The 14,925-nt window shown below is 42.0% G+C and overlaps 1 protein-coding gene across 1 annotated transcript; it reads right to left on the bottom strand.

The window, feature by feature from the left end:
- Positions 1-790: 790 nt before the first annotated feature.
- On the bottom strand, positions 791-14,321 carry CCL25 (C-C motif chemokine ligand 25). Its single transcript, XM_012542289.2, has 6 exons — positions 14,218-14,321; positions 13,489-13,586; positions 7,013-7,130; positions 5,564-5,679; positions 1,852-1,950; positions 791-922 (listed from the first exon to the last, which is right to left on the bottom strand). Exons 2-6 carry the CDS (start codon positions 13,547-13,549, stop codon positions 870-872), a joined length of 447 nt encoding a protein of 148 aa, XP_012397743.1. The 5' UTR covers positions 13,550-13,586; positions 14,218-14,321; the 3' UTR covers positions 791-869.
- Positions 14,322-14,925: the final 604 nt, after the last annotated feature.

The following is a 14,925-nucleotide window of genomic DNA, read 5'->3' as shown; positions in this document are numbered from 1 at the left end:
CCAACTTGGAGTGTCCCAACTCTAAGTCCCTTCCAGATCTAATGTGCTGTGTTCTAAGTTTTTTCAAAGGTCCCTTCCCATTCCCTCTCCAGTTCACTTGATGTAGTCATGAGATGTGGTTGCAGATGATAAAGTTTTAATGTGTTAACAAAGCATTCAAAACTGTGAATCATGAGTCTTATGATGTGTGAGTCCCTTTCTCCAATGAGTCATTAGAGAGTGAAAATTGGTTTTGTCTTTGCTAGACTTTATATAGCTAAAATTGGAAGAATTTCTGTTGGTTTTGTTTGTGCAATTTTTTTAATTTAAATGTAATCAAAGTTGTCCATTTTGCCTTTCATAATGTTCTCTAGATCTTCTTTGGTCATAATTTCTTCCCTTCTCCATAGATCTGATAGGTAAACTATCCCTTGTTCTTCTTCTGGTATCATCCTTTATGCTCAAATCATGTACCCAGTTTGCCCTTATTTTGGTATGGGGTGTGAGCTGTAAGTCTATACTGAGTTTCTGACATAATCTGTCCATTTTGACCTTATCTTAGTACAGTGTAAAATGAAATCAATTTTCTTTTTTCTCAAAGCTTTTTATTTTCAAAATATATGCACAGATAATTTTTCAACATTGACACTTGCAGAGCCTTGTGTGAAATCAATTTTTCAGCCAACTTGTTTACCTCACAACTAGTAAATAGCTAAGTTAGAACTCAAATCCAGGTCTTCCCATTTCAAGTGCAATATTCTGGAAGCAGTAAGTGAGATAGTTTCACTGTAAAAAACAAAACAAAACAAAACTACGAAGTGGAGTGGTATAAAATGTCCAGAAAGGCAAATAGGAGCAAAATTGTAGAGGGACGTCTTTAAATGTCAGGCTTATCCCTGAAGCCTTAGGGAAGGTTTCTGAGTGGAGGTGAACTTCATGGATCCTGTAAAAGAGGGGAAAAAAAAGGTGAGCAGCACTCTAGTAATAACAATTTTCCATTATCCTGCTGCCAGCCTCAGTCTTATCATTATTTCCAGAGGAGGATCCTTCCTCTCTTCCTCTACCCCTCCTAACCCCTGGGTGGAAAGTGGGGATTCAGAAAGGGAAATAACTGAGACTGGCTCAAAGGTCTCACCAAGAAGAAAGTATAAACAGCTGAGTATTTCATTAGGGAAGTCCATATATTGATCTAAGAGCCAGGGTTTGTAAGATAGCAGGGGCAGCTAGGTTGTGTGGTGGATAGAGCACCAGCCCTGAAATCAGGAGGACCTTAGTTCAAATCTGGCCTCAGACACTTAACACTTCCTAGCTGTGTGAGCCTGGGCAAGTCACTTAACCCCAATTGCCTTAGGAAAAAGAAAGTTAAGGTAATAAGGTAGCAATAGCACTAGATGTCTCTAAGTTAATTAGTTTCCATTCCATGGCTACATTCTAGCTAGGTATTAATATTAATAATAACAGTACCAATCCGTTAATGGCAACACAGTTATAAAATTGTCTAGTTTGTGACGTATAGTTCCTGATACAGCCATCCCTTGCCAAGGACATCTTATATTTATTTTAGACCCGCCTCCCAGATTTGATTGCATTCTTGTGCCCGAAGCACCTCTTGGTACCTCTCAGGTCAGCACATCCCATTCTCAGCCTTGGTCACGGAGTGACAGGTGAGCCTGTGGAAAATCAATCCACAACTGCACAGGGAAAAGCTGCAGAGCTTTTGAGGAGACTGGCTGGCCCCCTACAGATAGCCTGCTCTGGCCAAGGTCTTTTTGGACTCACTAGCAAGAGGACGGCCACCTTTCCCACATTCAACTGGAGAGTTCACAATCTCCTCTTCCCCAACACAACTCCTTCCTCCAGCTTTCTGCCTACCTGAGATGTGTTCCAGCCTTGTGTGGTTCCTCCTAGCACCATGTACTTGATGGGACTGAACACCCTGGGTCAAAAGCCTGGCTGCGTTAACGATGTTTCCTGGGAAGACACAGAACAGAGTGAGGGCCCAAGGACCCTAAGATGGGGAGATGAGGAGGCACCTAGTATGTGTATATGAATGTATATGTATGTATATGCATGTGTCCCTATACCCACATATACAAATACATATGTATACCTGTGTGTACACATACATGTGTGTACATATATACAGAGAGAAAGAAAGGATACAACAGAAGGAAAGTTAAACAGAAGCACAGACAAAATAGAAACACAGTTTCCTATATAATCCTCTCTCTCGTTTTTTCCATTCTATTGTGCATATATTAATATTCATTCTCTTTGGTGTCTGCTAAGCTCAGAATAGAAAAAGGGGCTGGTGAGAGAAAAAGAGAGAGAGAGAGAGAGGGAGAGGGGAAGGAAAGGAAATTGTGTATATGTGAGGGGGGAGAGAAGGAGGGAGGGAGAGTTGGGGAGAGATAAATGAATTAATAAATGGATAAATAGATGAATGAACAAATGGATGGATGGATGGATGAACAAACAAATAAATGAAGAGATAAATGGAAGGAACTTTAGAGACTATCTGACCCAACCCTTTATCATGACACAGTAGAATGAGTCCCAGTCCTTTAAGCTGAGAACCTGCCTCTGGTATGTACTACCTGTGACATCAGAAAAGCCTCTTAGCCCCTCTAAGTCTCAATTTCTTCAGAGAGGGTTCAGCTGGATGGCCTCTGTGATCCCCACAGCTCGAGCTCACTCTAGCCAGGGCTGAGGAGTGGCCCTTATAGCTCCTATTTAGAATAGCGGCTCCCTCTCCTATACAGCTCCCCCCCAACACCCCTTCCAAATGAGGAGGCCCAGGCCCAAAGAGGTAAGCTGATCTGGCCAAGTTTACCCAAGTGTCAGTGGTGAGTCCTACCCTCCGGCCTCCTAAGTCTCAGACCAGCATCCTTTCTCTAACCTCCTGTCTGGACTACCACAACAGCTGCTGAGGGGTCATACTGCCTTACATCTCTCCCCACTCCTCCCCTCAGCTGCCAAGTTTATCTTCCTAAAGCACCTATTTGATAAACTCCACTGGCTCCCTATCACCCCCAGAATCCTGGATAGAATCCTCTCCTTGGTGCTCAAGGCCTTTCCCCACCCTGCCACTTCTTACATCTTGCCTCATTGTGTCTCACACCCTCCTTTTGTGCTCCCATCTGAAGATTCTGGCCTCTTGGATGGACCTCCCCTGAGATTCTCCATCCCTTAGCCCATCCCCCAGGTCTGGACCACTCTCCCTTTTACTGACTTCCCTCAAGTGTTATCTAAAAGCCCATCTTCTATAGGAAAACTTTGCTGACTCCTCTCTGTACATTATCTCTACTTCTCCAAAATGCATCTCACTTGTCCACGTTTGTTTCTATCTGATCTCCCCATTAGACTGTGTGCTCCTTGAGGGAAGGAAAAGACCCAAGTATAATCACTAAGAAAGAATCCTTCCACTTGGCTCTTTTTAACAATGAGATGATTCAAGGCGATTCCAATGGAAAGTGCCAACACATGCAGTGAGAGAAAACTATGGAGAATGAATGTGGACCAAAGCATAGTATTTTCACCTTTTTATTGTTTCTTTTTTCTTTCTCATGTTTTTTTCCCTTTTAATCTGATTTTTTTTGCACAACATATGCAAATATGTCTAGAAAAATTGCATGTTTAACCTATATTGGATTGCTTGCTATCTAGGGGCCAGTGAGGGGAAGGGAGAATAATTTGGAACACAAGGTTTTGAAAAGTGACTATTGAACATCTACCCCTTCATTTTTGACTTACTGGTGTCAGATACATCTTTTAAGGATCATAAAACTAGAAAAGGAATCCAGAAGGAGGGGAATAATTATTTATTAAATGCCTACTATGTACCACCATGCTAAGAGCTTTATAAAATTTCATTTGCTCCTTACAACAACACTGGGAGGTCGGTGTTACCATTTTACAGTTGAGGAAACTGTGGCAAAAACACAGGTAAAGTGGCTTGCTCAGAGTAATGAAACTAATAATCATTTGAAGACGAATTTGAAACCAACCTTTCCTGACTCCAGGACCAGTGCTCTATCCATTGAGCAGCCAGCTGCCTCTAGGCAGTTTCTTCCTAAAGGATCATCTAATCCTACCTCCTCAATCAAAAAAACATTTAATAAGCACCTACTATATGTCAGGCACTCTGCTAAGCTCATTTTATAGCTGAGAAAACTGAGGTCCACAGAAATGAAATGATTTGAACCCAGATCTCCTGACTTCTTTTTTTCCTTCCTCCTAAAAGGCCCATATCAAGGAAAATTCTCTGTCCAAAGTTCTTATAAATGGACCAGGGGCTAGTTTTGGCTCTTTTCCCTTGCATACACCTATTTCAACATTTTGCTCGGGGCCCATGGATTCCTGAGTTTACCTTTCTTCCTGAAGCTGGTGTGTGAGAACAAAGATTTCTGGCTTCTTGCCTGCAAAAGCTTCCTTCATCTACCCCCCTCCTCTTCAGCCTGGTAGTTGTTGCATGTGCTCCCAAAGCTCACTTCTACTTTTGGCCAAAAACTGGAAAGCCAGTTACATCTGACCAAAATAGGAGTGAGAGTCCTGATTGATTCCTCCAGGAAGCCTTCTAAGACAAACAGGCCATGTTTTCCTGTTCTCCCTCATTGCCATGGGAATGATTTCCCCTCTGATTTTTCACCTCATCTTCTAGCTGGAATTGATCTTTCCTTCCTCTGAAGGAAAGGGGGAGGGGAAGAAGAGAAGAAAAAAAAGCAGAGAAAGAAGGAAGGAGGAAAGAAGAGAGGGAAGAAGAGAGGGAGGGAAGGAAAAGAAGGAAGAAGGGAGGGAGGGAATAAGGGAGAAGAGGAGGAAAGAAGAGAAGGAGAGAGGAAAGAAAGAAGGAAGAAGGGAGGAAAGGAATGAGGGAAGGAGAGAAAGAGGGAGAAAGGAGAAAGGGAAGAAGCCCCAGTGATCATAGTTAAGTAATCCAGGATTCTCAAGAGAAATGATAGAAAAAATTAAACTAAAAGCAAATTAAATGTTTATTGATTGGGGAATGACTAAACAAACTGTGGGTCATGAACACAGATTAATATATGACTATGCCATAAGAAATAATGAATATGAAAAATCCAGAGAAGCATGGGAAGATGTATGACCTGATGCTGAGTAAAGTAAGCAAAACTTGGAAAATAGGGCAACAATATAAATGATAAGGGAAAAAATGAAATTCAGTGCCACAAAATTATAATGACTAAGGTTGGCCATGGGGGAAAAAAGTTAAAAAATTATACCTCAATTTCCTCTTCTCAGGAGCGGGATACAGTGGTTGAGGAATAAATATATTTTTGTTAAAAGGGATAGCCCAATGGGAAGAAGAGGGAAAAAGAACACATTGAGAAATAAAGGGAGCATTTCTTAATGTGCCACTGAACAGAGCACTACAGATACAAAGAAAGACAAAAGCAGAGTGCTTGCCTTCAAAGAGCTTACACTCTAATGGAATATAAAGACAATCAATCTCAATAAATTAAGATGTAAATTTTTTAAAATCTGAAACATGGATCTGAATGAAAAAAAAAAAAAAGATCAGCTACACACTTCTCTGATTAGGTTCTGTCCCTTTCTCACCCACCTTCGTGGACCTTCTTGGAGCCCTGGAAGATTTTCCTTTGCAGCTGCCTAATCTTATCCTTGACCCATTTCTCCTCAGGGTTGCCACAGATGACATTCTTTTTCCTAAGTTCAAAACTGAAAAAAAAAGAGTCACTAGTTAACATGGGAAGGCCTAGGGATGAGGACCAAGGGGTATACTTGAAGCCTAGAGTTTGAGAAGCAAAGGGATGAAGGGTCTGGGGGCTGAGAGACCAGAGGGACAAGTGCTGGAAATTGGGGCTCTAGGGGTCAATAGGCAAGCATGTAGGGACTTGGAGCACCAGCAATTGGGAATTGGGCTTGGAGTCAAAGGTATAAAGTGACAAAAGGGTTAAGGACTTGGAGATTTAAGGAACCAAAGAGTCCAAGGATCAGTCAGGGAAATTGGAAGCCAAAGGCCAAGGTGTCTGGAAATTGAGAGATTTGAGGCCTAAAGGATCTGAATTCAAGGAACTAGAGACTGTACTTAGGAAGTCTGGGGCTTGGGAGTCTGCAGTCCCAGAAATAACAGAACAAAAGTGGAATAGAGCATGGTGGAGTGTCAAGAGGCTGCAAGTCAAAAGACTTAAAGGACCAGTAACTGGCAACTGAATACCTAGGAGAATGGGTCCAGTGTATCAAGAGATCATAATTGGGGAGGGGGAGGTTCTGATTGAATGGAATAATCCCATAAGCCTTCTAGAGAGGGATCTAGAGAAGAACTAGGGAAGAAAATGGATCTAGAATGAAAGTGGGCACAATAAAGAGTGGAAGGAAGCCTCACTATGGCATTGAAACAAGCTAAAGTTTCTTCTTCTTGTCAGTCCATTCCTACCCCGAGAAGGAAAATAAATATATGAAAAGGTCTGTATCAAATGAGGACTATAGGACTACTTGTTCTGATCAATCAATCACTGAGCATTAAATGTGCCAGATACCGTGCTAAGTGCTTGGGACAAAAAGAAAGGCAGAAACTGCCCCGATCTTCAAAGGTCTTCCTGTCTAATGGGGCAGAGGAGGGGACAACAGTTACATCTATAAATATATTCTCCAATGCAGAGGTGGTTTAATCCAGCCTTGGACTAAGGGGGAGGGAGGGCCATTTTTAACAGCCCACAGCTGTTTCTATGCCTCCGTTGTTTCTTGTTACTCCTCCACTTCAGCCCAAGCAACATATCTAGAAGCCTTAGTTTCTGATCCTTCCCCAGGCTCTTGGATCACACTGGAGCAGACACAACATTGGCAGCCTGATACCCATGGCTGCCTCCATTTATTTACTTCAAATCCCCCTGTGCCATCCCTGTGGGCAGGTTTGGAGTCCTAGGATCAATCCAAGATAAAAGGACTCTTAGAGATCATTGATTCCATTCCCCATGTTAGACTGATAAGATAAAAAGCCCTAAGAAAGAAAGGGAATTTCCTATGGTCACACAGTCAAAAGGGCACTCACATGACAGCTCGAATATTGCAGCTCCCATTCACTTCTTGAATTTTGAATCTCCTGATATTCCGTAAAAGGGCTGGTTTCCTGGGTTTACTATATTTCAAACAGCAGTCTTCATAGATGCCTATGGGCGACCAGGAACCATTGATTAGAAATACGGAACCAGAAATTGGAATTAGAAGAAGTTGGTAGTTGCGTGCATTCATTTTACAGATGGGGAAATTGAGTCCCTGGAGAGAAAAAGCAACTTGTCCAGGTTCACCTACTGGTGGAAATAGGCCTCCTGACTTCCAAGTCAAGCCTTCTAACTGTCAATTCCTAGAAGTCAGAGGAACGTGGGATTTACAGGCAGAAGGGACAAGACACCATTTGGTCCTTTTCCAAATAAGGAAATGAAATTCAGGGAGGGGAAAGGTTAGCTCAAAAACTTCATTTGCCAATCTTTTCAGTCCACTTGGCCAAGTGACTTCAATTAATCAAAGGCAGCCCTACAGGCTCTCTTCCTATTACCTTCCTTGTTCTGAATTTCAACTCCCTATTAGCCATTTTTGTTCTGTCTTTCCCAGGGCAAGCATCTTTCCCTTTGGCAGAGAAAACAGAGGAAATCTCTTCATTATTCCTTATCCATTTCACCTGAACAATAATCTTTCTTTCATGCTCCTGTCCCCTAATGTATCTCAATCCTTTTCCCCTCACCCACAACTCCTTTTGGGGGACTGTAGCTAATACAATCACCAGTCCCTGCTCATACTGAGCTTTTGCACTCTGCTGCTATTCTGATAGAACCACACTATGGTGCTTCTGGGCCATTTTTTATTACCTGCTCTTCTATCCATCTTAAAAATCTAAATTAGTCAATGAGTTCTCTGTGTATTCACACTGGCCTGTTTTTGTGTGCCTTCAGAATTTCAGTCTTGAGGGTGCCCCCACTTCCCTTGGACTGCTTCCACCTGCCAATCTTCTGCCATCGGATCCTACCTAACCTTTCTCTCAACCCTCTAAAATCTGATACCCCAAGATCTAGGGAAAGGGTTAGCTTTCCTCCTCTAACACAGATTCTAAGAAGGAGTGTTCACTTCCTTCTCCAAGGTTTCCTGTTTTCTCTTCAGCAACCAGTTCTTCCTTTTTATTCAGAATAAGCTCTAGGATACCAGTTCCCTTTGTTACTTCCTCTAACTTCTGAAGAATGAAACTATTGTTAAAAGCAAGCCAATAAGCAATTAACTGCATTGCTCTAGGCAGAAAGAGAACTCTAGCAGATATCCAGATAATTGAAATCCCCCTGCCCCCATGACTACAAGTCTTTTATGTCACGGTTATGATCCACTTCACGAATTGGTGCAATTACCTCCTTGGCCTGTAGCATGCTTTGAGAATGCATTGCTTCTGTCTATCCCTCTACTAAGCTTTATCCCAATGCTCTCCACCATGTTTTCCCATTCTGATTCTTGGATTTCCATCTGACTTAAAATTATTTTTAAAATTCAATTTTATTTTATTTTCAGTTCCAAATTCTCTATTTTCTTAATATTCAGAGCTGTACCTTTATCTATTTTCTGTTCTTTTTTTGATAACCACACTCTGATCATGTGTCCCAAACTACCATGTCTCAGTGATACCTGTAAGATAACTCCTGCTTCCTTGAACTGAGGGTGTTAATAAAGCTCATCATGAATCAGCACATTATAATGCAGAAGTGCCCCCACAATTCTAGAGCAGCACCCAAACCAGATTAAAAGATAATTGGGAAATGTCTAACAAAATAAATAAAAATCCAATACAACATAGATAATACTCATTTGTGGTTTTCTGTTTTCATTTCAGTTTAACCCCACTGGTATGGTAGATAGATCACTTGGAATCAAAAAGATCTGGATTCAAATCCAGTTATGTGACCCAGGACAAGTTTTTAACATGTCTCTGTTTTAGTCTGCTCTCAATCAAATGAGGAGTTGGTTATCACCTTGGAGGTTCCTTCCAGTCTGTCTCTTTGATTCTGATAGGGTGTGAAACTTGTTCCCTTTTGATCTGTAAAATTAATACTGAAATTCTGTCCCGTTGATTCCTGATCTCCTCCCCCCCTTACAATTCCCCCCTCTCCTTCCCCAGACTCCAGAGAGTCTATGAGAGCATATCCTTTGCCTGCCAGTACTCCTGTCTGCTGAAAAGACATTCTCGTATCACTCCATTTCCTTTTTTTTTTATTATTATTATACCTTTTTTTTTTAACAAGATATATGCACGGGTAATTTTTCAGCATTGACCCTTGCAAAACCTTCTGTTCCAACTTTTCCCCTCCTTCCCCCCATCCCCTCCCCTATATGACAGGTAGACCCATACATGTTAAATATGTTAAAGTATACTCCATTTCCCTAATAGGACTTTGCCACTGAAGAAGTCAGATTTTCTAGCAAAGCTGACGTCTCATCCAACAATAAACTTCCATTTTTGCCACTTAAAACTCTTTGAGTTCATGAATTCTTTCACGAAGGACCTGCATCAACCAAAAGGGAATTTCCACAATTCTCTGACTGCCACTAGAACCCCATTATTTCTGTGACTTATCCAGGATCACACTGTCAAAATGTCAGATGGAGGAACAGAAAGGAGAGACTTCAAATTCAGCTCTAAAGCTGTGATCTTGCTCTGATTTCAGGCCAAGTTTCCTCATGCTAAGTCCACTGCTATTTTTACTTTATCACATTCTCTCAACGCCCTAATGCTGCCTCTCCATGACTGTCCTCCCAACAGAAACTATAGGAAAGTGACCCAAGCCCTGATACCTATATTCAGTACCCTGGGAATTTGGGGGAAATGGGGAATTGGGCCCAGAGAGGAAGGAAGGGATACAACTTATGCCTCCAAAGAACTAGAACAGATAAGGCTGCCCAGAAATGCCAGGGGTCAACTTTGCCTCTTCTTTAGGGTATAAGAAGTAGGACACTATTTTCTTTCAAAGAATTAGAATACTGGGAATACTGATTTATAAATGAGGAAGCTTGTGAATTTAAAAAATAAACAAAATTTTTTTAACATGAGGAAACTAAAGATCAGGAAGGGAAAGGGCCGCAAAAAGCAACATACAAATAATAAGTGGCTAAGGAAATATTTAGAGCCAAGTCTAGTCTTTCCACTATACCCCACTGTATTTTCTAGATTTAACTCTTTGGTTGTGAGTCTCCTCAAAATTCCCTGCTTCTACTCCCTTCTCCTAATTCTGCTGTCCTCTGAACTATAAGGGCAGCTAGATAGTTGAGAGCATACAGACCAGAATCTAGAGCCAGGAAAAGCCGAGTTCAAATCCTGTTTCATTTACTAGCTGTGTGACTTTGAACAAGTTATTAAAATTCTGTCTGCCTCAGTTTCCTGATTTGTAAAATGGGGATGGGAGTGGACTTAAAATCCTATTGCCTCTAAGGACCTTGCCAGCTTGAAATCTATGGTCTATTTTATGACTAGTTGGGTTAAGGGTAAATAGTAGATACTTCCTCTTTGAGCTAGAACAAAAGGAAAGTTAGGGTCAAGACCCCCTTATTCCTTTAGCTCCATCCTCCAGCTTCTAGACCTATGTGAGTAGAAGTATAGGTAGGAATAAGGAAGCTGTCCCTGAGTCAGCATGTCCTGCCACTGATAATGGGATACTGGGATGGGAGAGTAGAGGGGAAAGACTGCCCAGCAGTTGCTCCTTCAGCTCTTTGTAGGAAAAAACCTGAAACTCAACTAAGTGGTCATCCAGGACAGAGGTGGGAGGTTGGTTGGGAGTATAGATGTGATGTAGAGTGAAGAATAAGGATGTCCTTCAAGAGCCCCAAATTAAATCCCTCCTCCTCTATGAAACCACTTCACTTGGTCTCCAGGAAAGAACCCGGATTTAGAGGCAGAAAACCTAAATTCTAATCCCAATTCTATCATTGTCAAAGCAAATATATCCCAACCTCAATTTTCCCATCTGTAAAATGAAAGAGTTGGACGAGGGACCTCTAGAATCTCTTCCAGGTTTGGGATTCTGGTCTATAACCTATGTTCTAAAGTCCCTTCCAAGTCTGTTTTTCCCACATTCTAAGATTATAAGTCAGAGGATCAGAATGCCACGGATACCTAAGTTCAAAACCAGCCTCAGATACTTAGTCGCTATGTAACCCTGGACAAGCTACTTACCTCTGTCTACCACAGTTTCTTCAATGATAAAATGGGAATAATCATAGTATCAAATGAGACAAAGTACTTTGCAGACCTTAAAGTACCATATGAATGCTAGCTATTATTATCTAGAATTTAGAGAGACAATCTAGTTCAAGAATTTTTAACCTTGGTCCACAGATGCCAGGTTTTTAGAAGAACGTGCATGGAGGGAAATGAGATCTTTATTTTCACTAGACTTCATGGCCTTTCACTTTATACAGAACTGCCTCCCCCATGATCCCAAGTACTGTGGTTACTATTTCCCCAAGTATATGAGCCTGGCCTCCCTATCAGATTGTGAACTTTTAGAGAACTGAGACTCCACCAACCTTATGACCTCTGAGCAGGGGACCAATAAATGTTCTATAAGATAAAGTGAGGTCCACTCCAAGACAGTGAGAAGTATTTTGGGTTCATTGACCCTCCTCTCCTCCTTTCAGGAGGATCAAAGGAATTGAAAGTTATTCCCTGGGCCCTTCCTATTATAATCAGCAATATGACTGGGTAATAAGGCTTGGGGAGAGGGAGAATGGGGATGATGGGACTGATAAGAAATCTCTGTTCCTACCCCGATCAAAGGCAGAGGAAAGAAATAGCCACAGATCCAGGAGTTCCTCAGCCCTGATCCCTAAACCAGAACTTTCCTGTCCTACAAGAAGGTCCTGGAATCCATGTGTAGAATGGAAGTTCTGGCTTTCCCTGTGGTAATGGCTCTGAAAAAATACAACAAAGGGAATTAGGCTAGTGGCTACCTTCTGAGTTTTGCTAGTCACTGCTCCTCCTGATCTCATTGGATAAGCTACTCTTAGAATCATAGGGGATCCTCAACCTATGGAATGGGGAAACTGAGACCTGGAGAAAGTAATCTGAGGCAGCCATGAAATGTCTAAGCTGGAAGGACTTTAGAAATCTCCTAATCTAAACACCATCACTTCAATTTTACAGATGAAGAAACAGGTCCAGAGGGATAATTTGCCTCAATTCACCTAACTAGTAAGTAGAGGAGCTAGGATTCAAAATTTTACTCTTCTGACTCTATATTCAGAATTCTCTCCCACCAGACAGTCCCTTATTGTTTGTAGCTTAACACTGGGGTTTATACTTAGTTTTCCCACTGGAATATCTATTCCCCTAAGGGTCAGGAGTTATAGGTGACTAGCCAGAGAATCATGGAAGGAACATTAGAAATCAATTAATAGTGTGGGATTTAGAGCTGGAAAGTTATAATCCAACCACCCGGTTTTATATATGGTCAGAGATAGTAATCCTCACAGTTAAAATATGAATTGGGATCTACTGGATCCAAGTCCAATCTAATTCATTTGAATAAACATTTATTCCTGACTCTGTGCCTGGCATTGTGTTAGGTGCTATGGATACAATGATTAAAATACTGACTATGTGCGCAGAATTATACTAGATGCTAGGTTTACAAAGATTAAAGCACTGACTATGTGCCCAACATTGTGTTAGATGCTAGGGATACAAGGATTTAAAGCATTTACTCTGTACCCAGCATTGTGCCAGATATTAAAGTTACAAAAGTTAAAGAACTGACTGTGTGCCCTGCATTGTGCTAGGATACAAGGATTGAGAAGTATCCTCCAGTGAATAAATTGCACCAAATAACCTAAGGTGGTACAGAGTCCACAACAATGAGGCAATAGAATAGGGTGAGAGAGAACAGGGAGGGGCTTCCACGAGGAGATGGCTGAGCTTTGATTAGCTAGGCAGGAAAAAAAAAAACAGAAGAAAAGAGCAGAAGCAAAGAGATAAAGACCAGGATTCTGTTGGTGGAAGATGCAGAGGCAGATTTAGATTTGATTCAGGGAGGAAAAAGAACTCACAGGCAACTGGAGAGGTCCAAAAGTGTGTGAGGGCCTTTCTTACTAGAGGTCTTCTGGCTGAGTCTTAATAACTTCCAAAATGCTATATAAATATCAGCTATTTTTTTATGTTTTTTGTTCATAGGATCATGACTCTTGAGCCAGAAGACACCTGAAAGGCCTCCAAGTCTAACCTTTTCACTTAACAGATGAGAAACCGAGGCACAGAGAGGTATAGTAATCCATTATCCCATACTGCATCTGTCACAGGTGAGGGAGGGGGTGGGGAGCCTATATGAATACAAGATGCCTTTTGAGTAGTTCCTTTCCTACTTCCAACATTTGCTGGCTGTCAGGTATGGTGAGAATATACTGGGCTAATAGCCAAGATGGGTTCAGATAGCATCTGATATGCCAGGAATAGGTGGTAGGGAGGGAGATTCCCCAGCTTCATGACCATAGGGGGATGGATACCTTGACTGTAGACAACATGGATCAGTGCCACGAAGAGGCCAGTGAGTAGTTGGAGATTCATTCTGATGGCTACCTTCTTCAGATAGTTCTGCACAATCCTGCACAAAGAGAAAAAAGAGAGAGTAGGTAAAGTTGAATCCTCTATTCCAACAGCTCCAAATAGGGACCCAATCCTTCCGGTCCTCCTTGGCTAGAATCTTGCTAAAGAAATGAAAGTGAGGGGCAGATAGATGATGCAGTGGATTGATTACTAGCCCTGAAGTCAGGAGGACCTGAGTTCAAATCTGGCCTTCCTATGTGTGACCCTGGGCAAATCACTTAACCCTAATTGCTTCAGAAGAAAGAAAGAAAAAAAGAGAGAGAGAGAGAGAGAGAGAAAGAAAGTGGGTGCCTATGCTCTATATCCCCAATTATTCACCCTCACCTCAATCCTCAGGGTTTTTGCCTACATGGACATGCCACAAAAACTCCTAGACACTCATGATAAATGCTTGAGCTACCAGGATTCAGAACTGGAAAAATTCATAAAGACAATCTTGTCCGACCCTCTCATTTTTACTGATGAGAGAAATTGAGTTTGAAGAAAAAGGAAAAGTTTTGCTGGAGCCAAATAGTAAATTACAGTCAGGGTTTGAACTCAGATTTTCTGATTCCAAATTTGATAGATTTTCCTCCTATGCCACAAATGTCTGCTCTAGCACTTGAGTTTTGTGTAGCCGCTGTACTTACCGAGTACTTTGAGCTCTCCCAGACCTTGTGGCTCACTAGGACCTCTACCTGCTGTACAAGGTGGCTGGAGATGGCTGGCACCTTTGGAGACTGCCTTCTTATAAGCAAGGCCTCCCTACGGCCCTCCTCTGCTTCCCACCCACCATGGACTCTGTTCCAACAGGCCAGGGCAATCAAAGGCCCTCCCCTCAGCAGCTCACTCTCTTCTCTACCAAGAAAAGGTAGATTTTGTTGGGAAGAGACTTTGTACCAGTCACCTGCAAATCTGTGCACCTTTAATGGCATGCCATGGGGAGTACAGAGGCAAAAGTGGCCCTAAAAAGACAAAAACGCCTGCTTTTCAGCAGCTTCTGGCTCTCCCACAAGGAAAAGGACTTTGTCCCCTTTCTTTCTCAATCAGAACAAGAACCTCTCAGAAATGCAGAATGTCGGAGCTGGGAAGGTCCTTAGAACAGAGAATATCATAGCTGAAAGGACCCTTAGAACACAGAGTGTCAGAGCTGGGACAGCCCTTAGAACCCAAGATGTCAAAGTTAGGAGGACCCTTAGAACTGGGATGTCAGAGCTAGGAGAAGTCTTAGGACACAGGATGTCAGGACGGGGAGGAGCTTAGAACACAGGATGTCAGAGCTGGGAGAGTCCTTATAACACCAGATATCAGAGCTGGAGTATGTGCCTTAGAACACAGGATAGACAGCCCAGGTAGTA

Source organism: Sarcophilus harrisii, chromosome 1, assembly GCF_902635505.1.
Source record: "Sarcophilus harrisii chromosome 1, mSarHar1.11, whole genome shotgun sequence".
Lineage (NCBI taxonomy): Eukaryota > Metazoa > Chordata > Mammalia > Dasyuromorphia > Dasyuridae > Sarcophilus > Sarcophilus harrisii.
Note: the sequence above shows the minus strand (reverse complement) of the source record. Positions and strands in the feature narration are given on the sequence as shown.

What these genes read in the sequence shown, in the direction of transcription:
- CCL25 (XM_012542289.2), bottom strand. Translation starts at nt 13,549, where the DNA reads ATGAATCTCCAACTACTCACTGGCCTCTTCGTGGCACTGATCCATGTT. An exon ending in TGCAATATTCGAGCTGTCAT is followed by an intron (nt 5,680 to 7,012) that starts GTGAGTGCCCTT and finishes TTTTTTTTTCAG; the next exon opens with TTTTGAACTTAGGAAAAAGA. An exon ending in AAGGCTGGAACACATCTCAG is followed by an intron (nt 923 to 1,851) that starts GTAGGCAGAAAG and finishes CCTCTTTTACAG; the next exon opens with GATCCATGAAGTTCACCTCC.